The 20,251-nt window shown below is 38.9% G+C and overlaps 1 protein-coding gene across 1 annotated transcript in view; it reads right to left on the reverse strand.

The window, feature by feature from the left end:
- Positions 1–231: 231 nt before the first annotated feature.
- The window catches only part of LOC129062117 (hornerin-like), a 33,776-nt gene continuing 13,756 nt past the window's right edge, over positions 232–20,251 (reverse strand). The window contains exon 4 of the mRNA XM_054562871.1: positions 232–378. Within this exon, the coding sequence (XP_054418846.1) occupies positions 232–378 (147 nt within the window). The remainder of the gene's footprint in view (positions 379–20,251) is intronic.

The raw sequence follows: 20,251 nt of genomic DNA on the forward strand, positions 1-20,251 counted from the left end.
TCCACGGCGCTGAGCCCCCGGGGAGCTGCGGCCGAGAGCGCCCATGATCCAAGCCTTTGGAGGCCCAGAGCCAAGCCCTGCGGCGCCCTGGCCCCCGTCTGTGTCAGGGAACGACGGGAGGTAAGGCACCGAACTTGGCGCGGCCATCTTCCCAGAGCACGGAGGATTCTCAGAGCACAGGCCGCCGCAGCACACGTGTGTGAGGGCCGTGCAGTGGAAGGGCGGTCTGTCTTATTCCTTCGCAGCCTCTAGCACCGCAAGGGGCAGCCCGTTTGGAAACATCTGGAGGCACCGCCTCCCCTTGGCCTTCACGTAGGGAGGTGGGTACACAACGCCGCCGCCGACGGGTGGAGGGGGCGGGGTGGGGAGCCGGGAAAGCTACTTTAGGAAAAGAAAGGTCGAGGGGAGCAGCCAAGTCAGCCAAGAAGGGCTGTTGGTAGTATCAGGGGCCAGAAGGCGACCCCCGGCGCAGAGCTCGACACCGAGCTCGACGGTGGCCTGTGGTGGAGGGTGCCTCGTCCTTATTCCGAGATGATCAAAATGGAATGTTGTGTCACATCAGTGCCCGCCCCCTCAAGAATCGTGTGCACACCATGGCTTGATTACTCATTAATATTCTAATGTAAATGGTTTCACTGCTTTACTTAAATGAAAACATTATTCTAAAAAAAGCTTTCATCTATAAAATGGTCTTAATGTGTACCTGCATCACCGGATTGATTTGGGGATTAAATGAAATAATATCTGAAAGTGCTTAAAACAGTCCCTCACACTTAAGAGCTCAGTGTACGCACAATTCTTACTGTTATTATTTTAGTGGAAAGTGAGTTGTGGGGAGCACCGGCATACTGGGGCATATGGGTCTTCAGAGAAGGTTTTCACTCTTTCAGGAGCTTTTGGAAACTTTTCACTTCCAGTCTAGCCTCCTCCCTGCTGTTTTAATATATAGTCTGATTGTCCTCCCTGGCTAATACTCCCCTGCAACTCCATTCACCCCTGGAAATTCCTGTCAGTTTAGTTGACTACTAAGTAAAGCGCCCAGCAGGTGGCGCCAGAGTACCGCGGGTGTGTTTGCCCGCCTGTGATTCCCAATTTTAAGGGCTTACTGAACAGCTTCCCACCCCGCCTCCCCAAGTGGTTCAAGGTATGGGGATCATAGGGTTGCTTGAGGGTGTAGGCAGGAGACCTTGGCTTCAGGGATAATATTACTGATTTATTATTATAGTCTTTTTATTTTACAAGATTTTGGCTTTTATTTGTTTCATACTCATATATTCATTCAACAATATTACTTAGATGCCTACTTTGTTCCAGATGTGATTCAGAGATTTGATATGTATCTGTGAATTAGAATAGATAAAGATTCTTGCCCTCATAGAGCTTACATTCTGGCAGGCAGCAGTAAAGATAATAAATTATATTGTATGTTAGAAGTGTTAAGAAAAAGTGTAAACTAGAACATGTGGGGATAGGGTTGTTGGGATGGGCGGGTCGCAATATTGAATAATGTGGCTAGGACAGGCCTCATTGGGGAGAGAAGATCTGAGCAAAGATTAAAAAGAAATGAAATTAGCCAAGCAGAGATCTTGGGGGAAGAGTTTCTAGATACCATAACAAATGTGGAGAAGTTACATTGACTCTTTTATTGATAAGGTAATTGAGACTCAGGGAAGTGAAATGACTTATTTAAGGTCTTACAGAAGGTTGCTGGCAAAGTTAGTGTAGTTTCACCTCCTCATTTCTAGCCTCATCTTTATTCACCTGATCATATTACCATTCTGTTTGGCAAGATGATGGAACCTTCTTGTAAACCTGCCCCATACATAGCATGCTTAAGTGATGACTCACATTCTCTTGGCACATTTTCCCATTAGGTAATACCAAAAGTGTCTATGATCTTTCTTTTTTAAGTAATCAGTAAAATATTTATTTTGCTAAGTGCTGTGGAGGATAGAAATGAGGCGTGGCCCCTGTACCTAAGGGACTGAATCTATCCATAAACATTTTTGGACTTCATGTCCTTTCTTTCATCTATTTTTCCCTACTTTTCCCCAAACAAGGTCACAGATGGTGTCTACCTACAGCTTAGAATTAAGTCAAGTTCTCAAACTTCGTTTGTAGGTTCCTGAATTTCCTTCTAGATTCCGTTTGCTGCCAGCTGACCCATGGTGTCCCTGGTGATCCCTAGGTCACCAGTCTGCACTCCCTCTGCCCTCTGCCCTGTGTTGGATCAGGCCATGTCAACAGGCTATGCTTTCTCTCTCCTCCTAGGCTTTGATTAGGTACTCCACCTGGACTCTCAGTTACTCTCTGGGATTGTCTTCTTGCCTCCTGTATTTCACAGTTGTTGGGACCTGTCCCCTTGATTGGAGACTTTGTGTCTTCTCATTTGGAAATGAGCTCCTCAGACAGTGTGCTTGGTTCCCTTAAGCAGCCTCTCTGAGCCCGAGTTAGTTCTCTTAGCCTCTGGCCTGAAAACTCTGGGTATGTGCTGAGTCCTTCTGCCCACACTTGCTGGGAAGAGATTGTGGTGTCAAGCCTGGGTTATGGCACTTATAAAACATCACTGAAGAACAGAAGGCTGTATTTTTAGATAATTAATTTTCTGAGAACTAGTATTTGGCAAGCCTGTTTTGGATAAGATTGTGGCATAGAATGGAAGGTGGAACTGGAGTCTGGTCTCAAAGGATGGCTGGAATTAATAGGTATAGGGGAGAGGACAGGGTGGGGGTGAACTTGAGATGTTGTGGCCCAATGAGAGATTAGCCTAAAGGGAACGTAGAGGGTGTGTTTGGGAGCGGTGGTGGGAAGAGGAATGGTAGGCAGGGCGAGTGGAGCAGGGCCTGTAGTGCCAGGCCAGGGAGTTTGCTTTACAGCATCATAAACTTTTCCTAAAAAAGGAAGTTCCTGGGAAAGTGGCATAAAGGCATAATGACAGGTCACTAGGACCTGTATATCCATCTGCCTATCTTTGAGCATCTCAAATTTACTATGTTCCTGAATGTTCCATGTAAAGAGGTCCCCCTGCTTATTCTGCCTCAGCATCCTGTTTCTTACTTATTGTGTGCTTGTTTATTCTCATTCTCCTCTTGTGTATCTTAGGTGAATGCTGCCAGGTGGCCAGAACTCTGATTTCTTATTGCAGACACAGGATCCAGCATAGCATCAGATACTGAACACTCTAAAAAATACGTGTTAACTGGATGAATACCTTAAACTAAATATCTGTTTCTCCAAACTTGCTTTACCTTTTGAATGCTTGAGTTCTGTTAATGTTAATATCATCTATCTTGCCTGAAAAGTTGGAAATTTGAGGTCAACACTGAGGAAGACATTAGCAGAGGACCTGGCAGCTTCTGAACTGTGCACGGGGACTGTACTCCCACTGAGATCCTGTTTTATACTCCATTATGACAAGATAATACAGTGTGCGCTGTTGCATTTTAGAAATGAAGGCTGAAAGCAACAGATGTGAATAATGAAGAAAAAGGGGAAATCATTCAGAAGTTGGGCTGCTGGTGAATTGTAAATTACATATTTCTAAAGGTAACCATCATATGAGCTGTTCTGATCTCTTCCAAGGTGCAAAACCACATAGCGGTTGAATGTGAGCTCTGGACTCAGATTGCCTGCGCTTTGATCCTGGCCCTGCCACTTACCAGCTGAGTGGCTTTGAGAATGGTGCTTTACCTGTCTGTGGCTCAGTTTTCTCATCTGTAAAACATGGGTAAGAATACCACCTCACAAAGTGACTGTGATTAAGTTCTTAGAGTAGTACTAGCACATACAGTGCTTAACAAGTGTTTGCCATTAGTAGCTGTTAATATTCAATGGATCATTGAGACAACATATATTCTGTTGCCATTTTGGGCGGCTGATATGAGATAAGAGGGTGTGATAGTGCAGAGAAGTTAGAATTTGTTGAGTGAGGACCAAGTTCCTGTGGGAGACAGTGGGAGGTACCAGGTCCAGATGAGATTATTTCTGGTAAAATGTGCATGTGAATTCCTTGACACGCTCAGGAAGTGTTACCACTTTAGTTATCTTTACGAGGGGCTGCACAGACAACTAAAAGAACTCTGCTCCTACCCTTTTTTCCCCCTTTGTAGAAAGAAAAGACAGCCAAATCTGAAGCCAGGCAAATTATAAGCATGGTCGTTAGTGCAGCATTGAAGTTCTCTGCCTTCCGATCCTCTCCTTTGTGACTATGACCCTCCCACCCTCAGTGAACACAACTGAACTTTTCATTCCAAGAGTGGTGATAGTGGAAGTAAAGTGGGCCAGGAGGTTTGGTGATTTTACCAGATTGATTAATCATAAACAGTTACTTTTCACCTCTGGGTCCCTGTGACCCACCATTTCAGGCACTTAGCATTCTCATTGATGAACAGAAAAGATGGAATAGATCCCAGTTATTTTACACTTTGGAGTGATTTTATTTTGATGAATGTTGAGATTTTTGGAAGCGAAACATTTTAGGGCTATAGAAACAACTGGGACCAGTTACCTGCTGTATCAGTAAGGTCTTTCCTAGCACCTCTGTGGGGCTTCACACACGTATACTTTGAGTGTCCCTCAGTGAGGCACCTGAGAACAAAGACATTGACACTCTTTTCTTCTGGATGCAAAAGGCAAGATGCCAGTGTGAGACTTTAAAGTTTGAAAGAAGATGCTATAGGATGTAGTGTGTGGGCCTATGCCTTTCTCTTACCCGAGACTGAGTATGAGGTCAATTATTATTATTATCATTTTTTTTATAGAAAGGCATAGATGTATTTTCTGAATAAGGCCTTAATCAGGGTAATCACTTGTCTTTGTAGCACATTCTAAAAATAAAAGAGTCTCTTTAACAGTTCCAGTATCAATGAACAGTCCGCTCTCTTTAAGTGTGAGCATCGCAGAGCTGAGAGCACATGTGCCTCCCTCTCTGAGAGTGTCACCAAAGCAATTGCAAGCCTTGTAGAGAGGACCTTCTTTGCTGTGGAGTAGAAAATATGTTTGGCTTGTCCTGACGTGTTGGAGAACCTCAGTGGCATGAGAGGACATCTGAAAGTATCAATCATTCCGGTTCCTTTCCTGGCTTTTTGACTCTTCCTCTTCACCATCCTGATGTAGTCAGTTTTCTAATTCTATCTAAGAGGATTTAAGTCTCAGATATTATTTCTTCCCTGTCATATGGGTCCATTTAGTACTCTAAACTTCAATTCTCTTGTTATGTGGGCTGCTCTCTCCATTTGTTTTTTGATACTTCCCTGAACCATAGTCATCTGTTTATTTACATTATCCTGAGATTTCTCTGTCTGTTCTCGCAGATTATTTCATTCATTCAGTGCCAACTTGATTTCCCAAGACTGAATATCTTACTGAGTGTTTGGCCTTGACTTTGTGTTGATCTCCTCCAGCATTCTGTCCTCTTGGATGCATTTGCAGTTATTTCCATTCTGAGAGATCCCCAGTTCTTTGTTGGTAAAACCTACCACTCTGCTCTTATTGAACATATAGTTTTGGATCATTGAATTGCAAAGTTAGAGTTTCAGTAGGATTTTTGAGGTAACTACCTTCTCACATTACCTGGAACCAGGCTTTTCCTGAATGACACTACTTTTATGCAGTTCCAGTGCATGGTATGGATTTTCCCTCCACTGTGTTGTGGCCTAGGGATGGGCTGATCATGTTTTTTGCTCGCAACTGTGGCTTCTTTCAACAGCCACTCCTCCACTGATGCATATATACTCCACCCTCCTCCATCCTCATTTTTAGCTTGGCTAATCTCCTTGCCCTATAACCATATTTAATGAGGACTTTGCCACTTGTCTCTTTCCACCCTAGCGTTTGTCATCATTCTAAAATACTTCCACAATCATGTTGGTGACACATCTGGAGCCTTAATTTCTTATACTCCATTGATTTCCACCTCCACTCCATTTCAGCTGCATTCAAATGGCCACACCTGGACCTTGTCATCATCTCTAATTGCTCCACCATGAGCCCTGAAATTCCACGTACTGATCATACAGCATAGCTTCTAACTCTCCTACTTAAAGATTCCTACTAAACCTGTTCCTAAAAAAATACTCCTTATTTTTATTTTGAGTAATTACTGCCACCCAGGATTGATAATAATAAACATTGTGTTATATTGGCTCTAAATATTATTAAAATTAAGAAAACTTTACAGGTACATATAAGTCTTTTGTGCTTTCCCTCCAAGTTCTAATCTCATCCCCCTCTCCTTAGAAGCAAGCACCATCATGAATTTGGTGAATGATGAATGTGTATGTGTATGAGTGTATAAAATGTACTATTGTTGTGTTTTAAAATTTACACAGTGTACTCTATATAACTTGATTTTTAACTTGCAACTTGATTTTCACTCAGTGTTATGTTTTAAAACTCTATATGTTTGTCATAGTTCATTCTTTCTAAGTGCTCCTTAGTGTTTGCAATAAATTACAAAATATAGTGCAATTTATTTATTCACTTTCCACATTCATCATAGTGCAGACGGTGTTGCACTAAACACCCTTGCAAATGTTTTCTCACAACAGTCGGTATAGTGCTGTGGCTAAGGTAGGACTACAGCTAGACCCTGTGGTGCCTTTGTGTGAATTAGAAGTGCTTCTTTGCATGGACCTAGTCCTCTGAACACATAGCTTGACAAATGGAAGGTAGGTGCCTGAGCAAAGATAAAAGTACTCAGGTGGGTGTAGCTTTGTGCGGGGGATGCATGGATTGTTAAGTGGATGTCGATTGGATTTCTTGGACTTGCTCCTGGAGGGCAGTACTGGATAATGGGCAGATTGCACTGCCAAATTTGGAACCTTGGGTTAAGTACGAAGACTTTAGAGTCACTCTGCTTGGTTCAAATGCTGGACACTGAAGCCATCACAAATTACTTCATATCTGTGCCTCACGCTCCTCATCAGTAAAATAGGAATATGGAATTATCTCTCTTATGGGGTAATTGAGAGGATTGTATATATTAGTGTTTGACATATAATAAGTTATATGTAAGTGTTAGATATTAATATTATCACATATGTGTAAATTCCCTTCAGGTATAAGACTAGAAGTACAGTTTCTGGTTGGTAGAGCATGCGATTTTTAAATAAATCTGTTCTGTTCTTTATCTCATTTCTATATCCTTAGTCTGTCATATCTATCCTGGGTTTCATAGTCATACTTTTGAAACTGTGAGACTCGATGTTATAATGCAGCAATTTTCAGTCTTTTTCATCTCATGGCACACATAAGCTAATTACTAAAATTCTGTGGTACACTGTAACTTCTATTATATTTTTTTGCTGATCTGACAAGAAAATAGGTACACTTTTGATTTGTTCACACTGAACAGCTATTGTTGTCTTGACTGTTGTCATTTTTTAAATTTGACAATTTAATGGAAAACATTTCAGTGTCTCTGACTAAATAGTCAACTATCGCATGTTTTAAAATTCTTGAGGCACACTGGTTAAAAAATCACTGTTATAATACATTGTAATTATTGTCAGCAATGGGTAAGCATCTCAAAGAGGAGCAAACCTAGACACATTGATTGCTTCCTAAAGAGGGCGGAAGGAGAGGATGGGGTTAAGGGTACGATAAGAGTCACCTTCTCCTGCCAGACATGATGACTCTTCTTATGTAGACAAGGCCTCTACCTCCTTGGAGAGAAGTCACACATGACAGTGAATGGGCTAATCACATTTCCTTCCTCTCGCTTCCTTCTCCACCCTGATCTCCCCTCCACCCACACATTCCCCCATGTACAAATTCCTTCAACCAGCAACCTGATTATTTATAGCTATTTATTATATGTTATTTGCTTTCCTCTGTTAAAGAACAAAAATTCAACTGAGTAAATTTTACAATCTAATTGGCTTTATTGAATGATTCATATGAATCTGCCAACATCCTATCTAGCAAGTACAGAGGGGCTCTGAGAAGTTGTACAAAATGGAAGGTTTTTATAGGCAGAAACTGAGCGAGACAAGAAAATTATTAGCAAAAGAAAAGAAAGTATTGTTTCAGGTGGGGTTACCTTTCATTGGAGAAATGGTAACAGGGGTCTTATCAAGCATTTACAGACCGATTGGTTTAAAATTCCACTACTGTTACTTGTAGCTTCAGCAGGTTGCCAAGGATAAGTCACAAGCAGTGTCTTACGCTGGTCTGCACGAGAGTCCCCCCCAAGAGGTCCAGAACCAACACACCCAGTGGGCAGCTTCAAACGTCAGAGCAGGATCCCTTAAGCTTCCTAAGAGCGTATCTAAAGGGAGATCTTGGCAGGCACCATATCTGCTGTGGCAAATTCTGCTTTATGTGGTCAGCACCTGCACAGCGTCTTGCACCCCATGTTTAGAGTTGAGCCTCACAGTAAGCCAGCCTCAGGGTTGATTCCACGCACAAACTGGCTGATAGCAATCAAGACTCAGTTACAACAGGAGAGCCCACATAACTCACACAAGGGACATTCCTGGAGTACCCAGCTCAGGTGATCAAGGAGACTGTACCTCTGGACCCCAAGGGACACCTACGACATAAGGCCACCCCACAAAGACTAGGAGTCATAGCAGAACTATCTAATACATAGAAACAAATACAAAGAGGCAGCCAAAATAGGGAAAAATAGAAACAGACCCCAGATGAATTAACAGGTGAAATCTCCAGAGAAAGAGCTAAATGAAATGGAGGCAGTCAATTTATCAGATAGAGAGTTCAGAGTAATGGTTATAAGGATGCACAACAACATAAAAAAAGACATAGAAACCTTAAAAAAAAAAAAAAAGACCAGCCAGAAAGGAAGAATACGATATCTGAAATGAATACACTGGAGGGAACAAACAGATTGGAAGAAGCAGAGAATTGAATCAATGATTTGGAAGACAAGCTAAGAAAAAACACCAAATCAGACCAAGAAAAAGAAAGAAGAATTTTTAAAAATGAGGATAGTTTAAGGGACCTTTGGGACAACCTGAGGTATAACAATGTCTGCATCATAGGGTTACCAGAAGGAGAAGAGAGAGAGAGCAAGGGATTGAATACCTATCTGAAATAATTACTGAAAAATTTCCTAACCTAGTGTAGAAAAAACACACACAATATCAAGAAGTGCAGAGAATCCCAAACAAGATGAACCCAAAGAGGCACATTATGATTAAAATGGCAAAGTTTGAAGACAAAGAGAGAATCTTAAAAGCTGCAAGAGGAAGACAGTTATTTATATACAAGGGAACTCCCATAAAACTGTCAGCTGATTTCTCCACAAAACATTTCAGGCCAGAAGGGATTGGCATAAAACATTCAAAATGATGAAAAGCAAGGACCTACAGTCAAAACTACTATACCCCAGCAAGGCTATCATATAAAATTGAAGGAGAAATAAAGAACTTCTCAGACAGCAAAAAACTAAAGGAGTTATTTAATCACCAAACCAGTATTAAAAAAAATATTAAAGGGCTTACTAGAAGAAGGAGGAGAAGGCAGAGACATATAATTAAAAGAATAAAACGGCAATAAATACATACCTATCAATAATCACTTTAGATGTAAATAGCTTAAATGCTCCAATCAAAAGACATGGGGTAGCTGAATGGATAAGAAAACAAGATATATATATATATATATATATATATATATATATGCACAAACTGGCTGATAGCAATCAAGACTCAGTTACAACAGGAGAGCCCACATAACTCACACAAGGGACATTCCTGGAGTATCCAGCTCAGGTGATCTATATATATATATGTTCACCCACCTTGTAGACACCCACCTCAGAACAAAAGATACATGCAGGCTAAAAGTAAAGGAATGGAAAAAGATATACCGTGCAAATGGAAAGGGAAAGGAAAAGCCTGGGTAGCAATACTTGTATCTGACAAAATAGACTTTAAACCAAAGCTATAGTACGAGACAGAGAAGAACACTACATAATGATAAAGGAAGAAATCCAACAAGAGGATATAATCCTTGTAAATGTTTATGCACCCAACATAGAAGCACCTAAATATGTAAAGCAAATCTTGATGGACATAAAGAGAGAGATTGGTAGTAATACAGTCATAGTAGGGAATTTTAAGACCCCATTGACATCAGTGGATAGATCTTCCAAACAGAAAGTCAACAAGGAAATGGTAGTCTCAAATGACACAGTAGATCAGATGAATTTAATTGATATCTACAGAGGATCATCCCAAAGCAGCAGAATATACATTCTTTTCAAGTGCACGTGAAACATTTTCTAGGATATACCACATGTTAGGACACAAAACAAGTCTCAATATATTTAAGCAGACTGAAATCATATCAAGCATCTTCTCTGACCATAATGGTATGAAACTGGAAATCAATCACAAGGAAAAAAACTGAAAACACACAAATGCATGGACGTTAAATAATATGTTACTAAACAATGAATAGGTTAGCAATGAGATCAGGGAAGAAATCAAAAGATACCTTGAAACAAATGAAAATGAGAACCTAACAATGCAAACTCTGTGCAACACAGGGAAAGCAGTCTTAAGAGGGAAATTCATAACATTACAGGCCTGCCTCAAGAAACAAAAAAAATCTCAAATAAACAATCTACTTTACACTTAAAGTAACTTGAAAAAGAACAACAAAGCCCAAAGTGAGTAGAAGGAAGGAAATAATGAAGACAAGAGCAGAAATAAATGAAAAAGATCTAAAAAATACAAAAGATCAATGAAACCAAGAACTGGTTCTTTGAAAAGATAAAGAAGATTGACAAACCTTTAACCAGACTCATTAAGAAAAAAATAAAGCAGACCCAAATAAATAAAATTAGAAGTGAAAGAGGAGAAGTAACAACTGACACCAAAGAAAAACAAAGGATTATAAGAAAATATTATGAACAACTATATGCCAACAAGTTGGACAATCTGGAAGAGATGGGTAAATTCCTAGAAATATAACACTCTTCCAAATGGAATCAGGAAGAATCAGAGACTCTGAATAGATTACAGCTAGTGAAATTGAAGCAGTAATCAAAAACTCTCAACAAACAAAAGTTCCAGACCAGGTGGCTTCACAGGTAAATTTTACCAAAATTCAAAGAAGAACTAACACCTATCCTTCTCAAACTATTCCAAAAAATTAAAGAGGAGGGAAGATTCTTAAGCTTATTTTATGAGGCCAGCATTATCCTAATTCCAAAACCAGGTAAAGTCACTACAAAGAAAGAAAATTATAGGCCAGTATTCTTGATGAACATAAATGCTAAAATTCTCAACAAAATATTAGCAAACCAAGTGGGATTTTTTTCTGGGGATGCAAGATTGGTACAGTATCCACAAATCAATAAAGATGATATACCACATAAACAAAATGAAGGATAAAAACCACATGATCATATCAATAGATGCAGAAAAAGTGTTTTATTAAATCCAGCACCCATTTATGGTAAAAAAACTGCCAGAAAAGTAGGAATAAAGGGAACATACCTCAACATCCTCAACCAAATCATACTCAGTGGACAAAAACTGCAAGTGTTTTCTTAAAGATCAGGAGCAAGACAGGGATGTCTGCTTTCACCACTCTTATTCAACATAGTACTGGAAGTCCTAGCTATGGAAATCAGAAAAGAAGAAAAAATAAAAGGCATCCAAATTGGAAAGGAAGAAGAAAAGTTGTCATTATTTGCAGATGACCTGATACTATATACAGAGAACTCTAAAGATTCCACCAAAGGGTGGGGGGGAACCCTACTAGAACTGATAAATGAATTCAGTAAAGTAGCAGGATGCAAAATAAATATCCAGAAATCAGTTGCATTTTTTTTATAATGATAATGAACTCTCAGAAAGGGAAATTAAGAAAACAACCCTATTCACAATTGCTTCAGAAAGAATAAAATACCTAGGAGTAAATCTAAAAAAGGAAGTAAAAGACTTGTACTTGGAAAAAAAAATTTAAGACACTGAAGAAAGAAATTGAAGAGGATACCGGTAAGTGTATCATGTACCAGTACCATGTGAAACATGTACCATGTTTGTTTTAGTTAAGATCATTAAAATCTATACTACCCAGAGTAATTTGTAGATTCAGTGCAATGCCTACCACGATACCAATAACATATTTCACAGAACAAATATTCCAAAAATGTTTGTGGATACATAAAAGACCCCTAATAGCCACAGCAGTCTTGAGAAAGAACAAAGTTGGAGGAATCACGCTACCTGATTTCAAACTATACTACAAGGCCATAATAATCAAAACAGCTGGTATTGCCAGAAAAAAAAAAGATGCAGACATATAGACCAATGAAACAGAGTAGGGAGCACAGAAGTAAACCTGTGTTTTATAGTCAATTAATATTTGACAAAGGAGGCAAAAACATATAATGAGGTAAAGACAGTTTATTGAATAAATGGTGTTGGAGTAATTGGAGAGGTTCATACAAAAAAATGAAACTAGACCGGCTTTCAAAATGGATTAAAGACTTAAATGTAAGACTTGAAACCATAAAAATCCTAGAAAAAACATAGACACTAAAATCTCAGACATTTCTTGTAACAATGTTTCTTCTGATATATTTCCTTGAGCAAGAGAGACAAAAGAAAAAAATGGGGCTAATCAAACAAAAAAGTTTTTGCACAGCAAAGGAAACCATCACTAAAATGAGACAACCACCTGAATAGAACACACTTGCTGGTACATCTGATGAGGGGTTAATATCCAAAATTTATAAAGAACTTGTAAAACTCAACACCAAAGAAACAAACAATCCAATTAAAAAATGGGCAGAGGACCTGAATAGACACTTCTCCAAAGAGGACATATAGATGGCCCATAGACATGTGAAAATATACTCAGTGTCACTAATCATCAGAGAAATGCAAATTAAAATCATAATGAGATATTACCTCACACTGTCAGAATGGCTATCATAAATAAATCAACAAAAAAATGTTGGTGAGGATGAGAAGAAATAGGAACCCTTATGCACTGTTGATGGGAATTCAGACTGATGCAGCCACTGTAGATAACAGTATGGAGTGTACTTAAAAAATTTAAAGTAGCCTTAGCTGGTGTGGCTCAGTGGATTGAGCCTCAGCCTGTGAAACAAAGGGTCGCCGGTTTGATTCCCATGGTAGGGCACGTGCCTGGGTTGCAGGCCAGGTCCCCAGCAGGGAGCATGTGAGACGCAACCACACATTGATGTTTCTCTCCCTCTCTTTCTCTCTCCCTTTCCCTCTCTAAAAATAAATAAATAAAATCTTTAAAAAAACTTTAAAGTAAAACTGCCTTATAATCCAGCGGTTCCACTTCTGGGAATTTATCTGAAGAAACCCAAAACACTAATTTGAGAGAATATACGCACCCCTATGTTCATCGCAATGTTATTTGCAAATAGCCAAGATTTGGAAGCAGCTCAAGTGTCCATTAGTAGGTGAGTAGATAAAAAAGCTGTGGTAATTTTACACAATGGAATACTACTTGGCTGTAAAAAAGAAGAAAATCTTACCTTTTATAACATCATGGATGGACCTAGAGATTATTATGCTAAGCGAAATAAACCAGTCAGAGAAAGACAAATACCACATGATCTCACTTATGTGTGGAATCTAATGAACAAAATAAACTAATGAGCAAAATAGATAGACTCTTAGAGAGCAGGTTGACAGCTTTCAGGGGGTGGATTGGGTATGCTGGGCAGAGGGTTTGAGGGATTGAGCGAAAAAAAAAGGGAGAAAACTAATGGAGAGAAAACACAGACAATAGTATGATTGTTGGGGAGGTGAGGACTGGAGGAGGTGGCATAGGGTAGGGGGGATAAATGGTGATGAATGGAAACTTGACTTGAGATGGTGAACACACAATACGGTATACAGATGATGTTTTATAAAATTGTGCCCCTGAATCCTGTATAATTTTGTAAACCAGTGTCACCTCATTAAATTCAATTAAAAGTAAATAAATAAATATATTAGAATAAAAATAAATAAAATAAAATTCCACTCCTGGGAGAAGCTGAAACAATTAGGTTAGGTATTAAATCTTGATAAGGCTTCACATAAGTCACTCTATTTTGGGCCTGTTGTTTCTTTTTAAACCTCCCCCACCTCCTCCTGTTTTTGATCAGACTTTCAGCCTGACTGAGATGTGATAAAAATTTAAGGCATGAGTGCCACTCTCGTTTACCACTCTGCAGTTCTCACAGCTTCTGTTGATTCTCTGTGTGATATTCACAGGTCATATATTTTTGCTTAATCTCTGTGATACTCAAAGTCACAGCTTCAGGTTCACAGTCTTTAAGTCTGTCTGTCATTCTCTTTGTTTATTTTCTAATATCCCAGTCTTAGGGAGATCATTTGCTTGGTTAGTGGCTGTGAATATGCATTTAAATTTTATGAGATAAGAGAACATACCAGGGAAATTGTTATGATGACTATAAGCAGGGTAATTTTTAATGTTTGGTGTGTACTTCAGACCTATAGTTCCCAGAACCCAAACCAATCAAAATCAAATAAATCAAAGACCCTGCAGAGGAGTCACCTTTTTAAGCTAAATGGCTTGCTTAAATATCTTACGTAATCGAGTTTCTGCTTCCCCAGAAGTGTTAATGGAGGTGCAGCAGGTTGTGTTGGCTTCAGAATAGACACCTCTTTGCTTAGCTAAAAGATAATCAAGGGCCATGCTATTATCAAGAACAACTTTGGTCTGCCGAGGATTTTTGTTGAGCAACTATTGCTCTAAGAGCAGGTTCTGCAATGTTTTCAAGAGTTAAGGAGAAGTTCCTGATCATAGCCTCATTTACATTTACTTCTAGTGAAGGAATCAGGGCCCTGCCAGTGGAAGAGAATGCTGAATCATGAACGCTTCCTGGTAATTTCTAGCTCAATGATATACATTCAGGGGAGTCGACAAATGAGGTATCCTAGTTCTTTTGTGGAAAGTTAGGGGCACAGTTAACCCAAGAGGCATTGCCTGCCTGATTGTGCACCAGCTATCTAGGCATTCACAGGTTCAAGGAGAATGATAAACCACCAAGACAAAGACAAAAACCCATTTGGGCACAAATTGTTCTGTTAAGGAAATACTGTTAATGGATTCACTCACAGGGATTGCTTCGTATACCTAAGTCAAGGGTTAATGAGGTTTTCTCCTAGCCTGAAATAAAAAGTTATTCTAAATTTCAGAGGTTACTGCCACTTAGCAATGGCCTGAGGGATACTGATGGTGTTATCTTTCCAGGCCAACACCATAGGAAAGGAAAGAAAGAAAAGAAAGAATGATTTCTTGTTTAACTAAAGCAGTCTTGATTCAGCTTCTTGGGTGGGAGTAATATACATTGATGTCAGCTACTTCTCTTTCTCATTGATTTGATTTGAAGGTATACAGCATCTGCACAGGATAGAAGTCCGGTGGAGTCTTCTTTAGTTGTGAGAGATGCACCCACCGTTCAAATCCCTGAAGTTTGGCTGCCATCTGGGTAGTGAGGATGACCTGGTATAAGTCCTTCCAAGGAGACTCGAAGGCAGCCGTGTTCTACTGATTCCAAATCAGAAGGGTAGGAGAAAATGGGAAATGTTAGTTTGGAGAGTCATAGTCATAAATTTGAGGTCAGGATGAATTCAGGATCCAGATCAAGAAAACTGTCCTTTTAGCAGGTGGAAGAAAATTAATTTTTAGTTATACGTTTGTACACTACTGATATTAAAGCTTAATTTTAAACCCTTATAACAATTCAATTTTTAGTCAAGTTTCATCCTTTCTTCCTAATTTTCTATTTAATTTGTCCTTTATTCTCCACTTTCCCTTTTTGAAATAACCAGTTGTTCTTTGGGAAAAAAATAATGTTCTTTTCCCTCAACAAAATATATTTCCCTTCTTCATACCTTCTTAAAACACACATTCTACTTTCCTTGCATAGAGATGTTTCCTTTATTATTTTTGTAGCTTTAATTACATAAATTAATTAGAATGATTAACTGTTAGACATTTTTAATTTCTGTTGAAAGTTAAGAAGTAGCAGTTGTGTCCTGTGCTAGCATTTTGTGCTTTGGCAAATTTATAAGTTCTTTTTTTCTAGAAACATTTTGCTTTCTCATGGTGAGACAGGCTAATAAGCCAGGACAAGTGGGATAGAGAAACTGAAAAACATAGTTACATGGCCAAGCAGTTTACAGCTACCCAGTAAATTGCGAAGTCCTATCTTCCCTAACCAAGGACACAAAAATGATTTATACTTATACTCCCCAGCCAGAGGGTAAATAGCTTAAATCACCCTACTCTGGGAGATAGCAGAAATCCAATTAATGCCATTTGTGCCAACCACACCCAAAGACAGATGAAGTTAAGGGAATAAATCTCATTTTGGCACATCTGCAGAAAGCTGATGAATATTCTACTGAGATCCTCCCCTAAGACCTCCCCTAAACTCCCATGTTTTAAAATCCTGAAGATGAAAGTGCACTCTCCCTTGGGAGCCCACCTGCGCCTTTCTTCCCTCAGGTGTGCATCTTTACTTTTCTTTCCTAAACTGTAAGGGTCCCCATGAAACTTGCAACCAGGGAAGCAGCAGATAGTTGCAGCCTGTCTCAGTCCAACCCCCTCAACCTGTCTCCAAGGTCCCCTTTTTCTGACTTTTCAGTGAACTGACAGTAGCCCTTCCTTGACTCACTTTTTTGTAGCTTTTCTAGAGAGCCAAAGTAGCCCTGTGTAGGCTCTCCTATTACTTCTGTCATAGGCCCTTACTTGTCTCACTGTTCCCTGCTCTAATATACATACTCTCAAAATCACCTGGGCTTGTGTTGTGAAATCTTTACTGTATGAAGTTAGGAACCCATACACTACAGGCTGGCCTGAGGCAGACCACTCCAGGCCGGTTCCTGTCTGGTAACAATAGCAAATTTCTCAGCATGGCACAAGATGTGTTTACTAAGAGACCCAAATATATTTAGCTTCTCTGTAAATAGAAGCCAAAAGTGGAAAACCTATGTCCAGTAGGTTAATGTTTCAGTATTTTATAAATGATCTGGGTATTTATTAATTTAACTTATTCTTGTTAGTAAGAATAACTTTATTTATTAAAGTTAGTAATAATTTGCTAACTTAATCTTAGCAAAACTTTAAGGTTTAAGTTATCAAAAAGATTTGGAAAAATTATTTTAAAAGTTCACCTAGAAACTTTAATCTCACATTAATTTTCTTGTTTCAAAACTTATGTTCCGATTACTTATGAACATTTTATATCAACTTATTTTTCTCTTTGACAAATTTTGTAACATGATCTTATTTAACTAATAAATCCCAGTAAGATAAACGTTGTAAGATTACATTATATTCAGTGTTGATAACTCTGAAGGCATGGCTGTTTCAATTAAACCAACAGCCTTAAACTAGCTTGCCCCCCGCTATTTTATTTAAAATGAAATGTATTAGGGTGACATTGTTTAATAAAGTTATATAAGATTCAAGTGTATAATTCTACGATACGTCATCTGTATATTTGTATTAGGTACCTACCACCCAAAATATTTATTAAAGATTAATGTTAGACCATGTGGACTTGAAAAGCATTTGGGTTACTGTTATTTATTATTTTTTTAATCTTTCAATTACACGTGATATTCAATATTATATTAGTTTCATGTTGTACATATAGTTGTTAGACATTTATATAATTTATGGAGTGATCCTCCCCATAAGGCTAGTACCCTGCTTGACACCATACATAGTTATTATAGTATCATTGATTATATTCCCTGTGCTGTATTTTAAATTCCTGTGACTACATTGTAATTATCAATGTCTTTAATTCATATTAAGTACTTGTTTTCTTAAACCAATAAAACATTTGCAAATTAATTTTAGCAATACCATGTGGAGGTAGAAAATAAAGCACATCTATAACATGTGTTTTTTTTTGTCTCATTTTACATCTTATATATATGTTATAGATGTGTGGTATTTTTATATATATGATGTAAATATTATCTCTACACACACACACACACACACACACACACACACGAACATACAGATACAAACAGAGACCTTATAGCCTTCCTTCTAAGGTTTAACCATGAGATAGGTACAATAATGTAAAACTCACTAGCTTTTAAAAGAAGCTGGATCTAGTCAATTGACCTTCCTACCTTTGTTCTTCTTCATAAGAATTACTTCCCTGAAGTTTGTATTTTAAAGAGATGAACTAGCTAGAGTTAACATTTAAATTTCAAAGGCACAGGAAAAACATGAATGCAAGTTCCATCAAGAAGGACTTTCTTTGTTTTGTTTTAAAAGTATGTTTTATTGATTATGCTGTTACAGTTTTCCCATTTTTTTCCTTCCTTTTATCCACCTCTGCCTGGCACCCCCATTCCCTGCAGCATTCCCACCCTCTTTATTCATGTCCATAGGTTATACATACAAGTTCTTCAGCTTCTTCATTTCCTATACTATTCTTAGCCTCCCCCTATTTTGTACCTACCAACTATGCTTCTTATTCTCTGTATCTTTTCCCCCATTCTCCCTGCTCCTCCTCTCTACGGATAACCCTCCATGTGATCTCCATTTCTGTGATTCTGTTCCTGTTCTAGTTGTTTGCTTAGTTTGTGTTTGTTTCTGTTTTTTCAGGTCCAGTTGTTGATAGTTGTGAGTTTGTTGTCATTTTACTGTTCATAGTTTTGATCTTTGTTTTCTTAGATAAGTCCCTTTAACATTTCATGTAATGAGGCCTTGGTGATGATGAATTCCTTTAACTTTACCTTATCTGAGAAATGCTTTATCTGCTGTTCCATTATATATGATAGAGCTTTGCTGGATAGAGTAATCTTGGATGTAGGTCCGTGCTATTTATGACTTGGAATACTTCTTTCCAGCCCCTTCTTTGCCTGTAAGGTTTCTTTTGATAAATCAGCTGATAGTCTTATGGGAACTCCTTTGTAGGTAACTCTCTGCTTTTCTCTTGCTGCTTTTAGGAGTCTCTCCTTATCTTTAATCTTGGGTAATTTAATTATGATGTGTCTTGGTGTGCTCCTCTTTGGGTCCAACTCGTTTGGGACTCTCTGAGCTTTCTGGACTTGTATGTCTATTTCCTTCACCAGATTGTGGAAGTTTTCTTTCATTATTTTTTTAAACAAGTTTTCAATTTCTTGCTCTTCCTCTTCTCTTCTGGCACCCCTATGATTTGGATGTTGGAATGTTTAAAGTTGTCCCCGAGGTTCCTAAGCATCTCCTCATTTTTTTGAATTCTTGTTTATTCTGTGTGTTCCAGTTGAATGCTTATTTCTTCTTTTTTTTCCAAATTGTTGAATTGAATCCTGGTTTCCTTCCCTTCATTGTTGGTTCCCTGTATATTTTTCTTTATTTCACTTTGTGTAGTCTTCACTTCTTAATTTTGTGACCGTACTCAGTCATTTCTGTGAGCATCCTGACTACCAGTATTTTGAACTCTGAAGTTGATAGGTTGGCTCTCTCCTCCTCACTTAGTTCTTTTTCTGGAGTTTTTATCTGTTCTTTCATTTGGGCCACATTTCTTTGTCTTAGCGCACCTGTTATGTTGTAAGGGGTGGAGCCTTAGGTATTCACCAGGGTGGGACAACCCACTTCACTTGTGTTGCAGTGCTGTATGTGGGGGAGGGGTCATAGAGGGAACAATGCTGCTTGCTCGGCTCTCTCCCTGCTTTCAGTCACTGCTCTTGCTTCCACAGGTGAATTGCACCCTTATAGGTGCTTCTTTGGTCCTGATTCCCAGGTTGGTGGGCTTGTGTACATTCTAGGACTCTGTGTGCCTTTCCAACAGACTCTCCTATGAGACTGGAAGTTTCTCCTGCTGCTGTAACCCCCACATATTTTTGCAGCCAGAGGTTTTGAGGTTTTATTTTTCTGTGCTGGAACCCTGGGTTGTGTAGTCTGTCTTACTCCCCAGTTGTTCCTCCTGGTCTATCTGCATGCAAATGTGGGACTGTGTCTCCTCTCCCCACTGGCTGCCCATCTCTGCCCCTCCTGCCAGTCTGGATGAACGTTTCTTCTTTAACTCCCTGGTTGTCAGACTTCCATACTGTTAGATTTTCTGGCAGTTCTGGTTATTTTCTGTTTTTAAATTGATTGTTATCTTTCTTTTGGTTTTGCGAGAAACCAAAGTTTATGTACTTACACCTCCATCTTGGCTGGAAGAACTTTGGTTTCTTAAGTCCAATATTTACAAGAATTTTGAGATGAATAGGGGAAGCTCTGGGGTTGGTAAAAAAGATTGGTGGATGTTGAATTGTTTCTG

This window comes from Pteronotus mesoamericanus, unplaced genomic scaffold (assembly GCF_021234165.1).
Source record: "Pteronotus mesoamericanus isolate MK-2021 breed Mesoamerican mustached bat unplaced genomic scaffold, CSHL_Meso_final scaffold_705, whole genome shotgun sequence".
NCBI classification, from domain to species: Eukaryota; Metazoa; Chordata; class Mammalia; order Chiroptera; family Mormoopidae; genus Pteronotus; species Pteronotus mesoamericanus.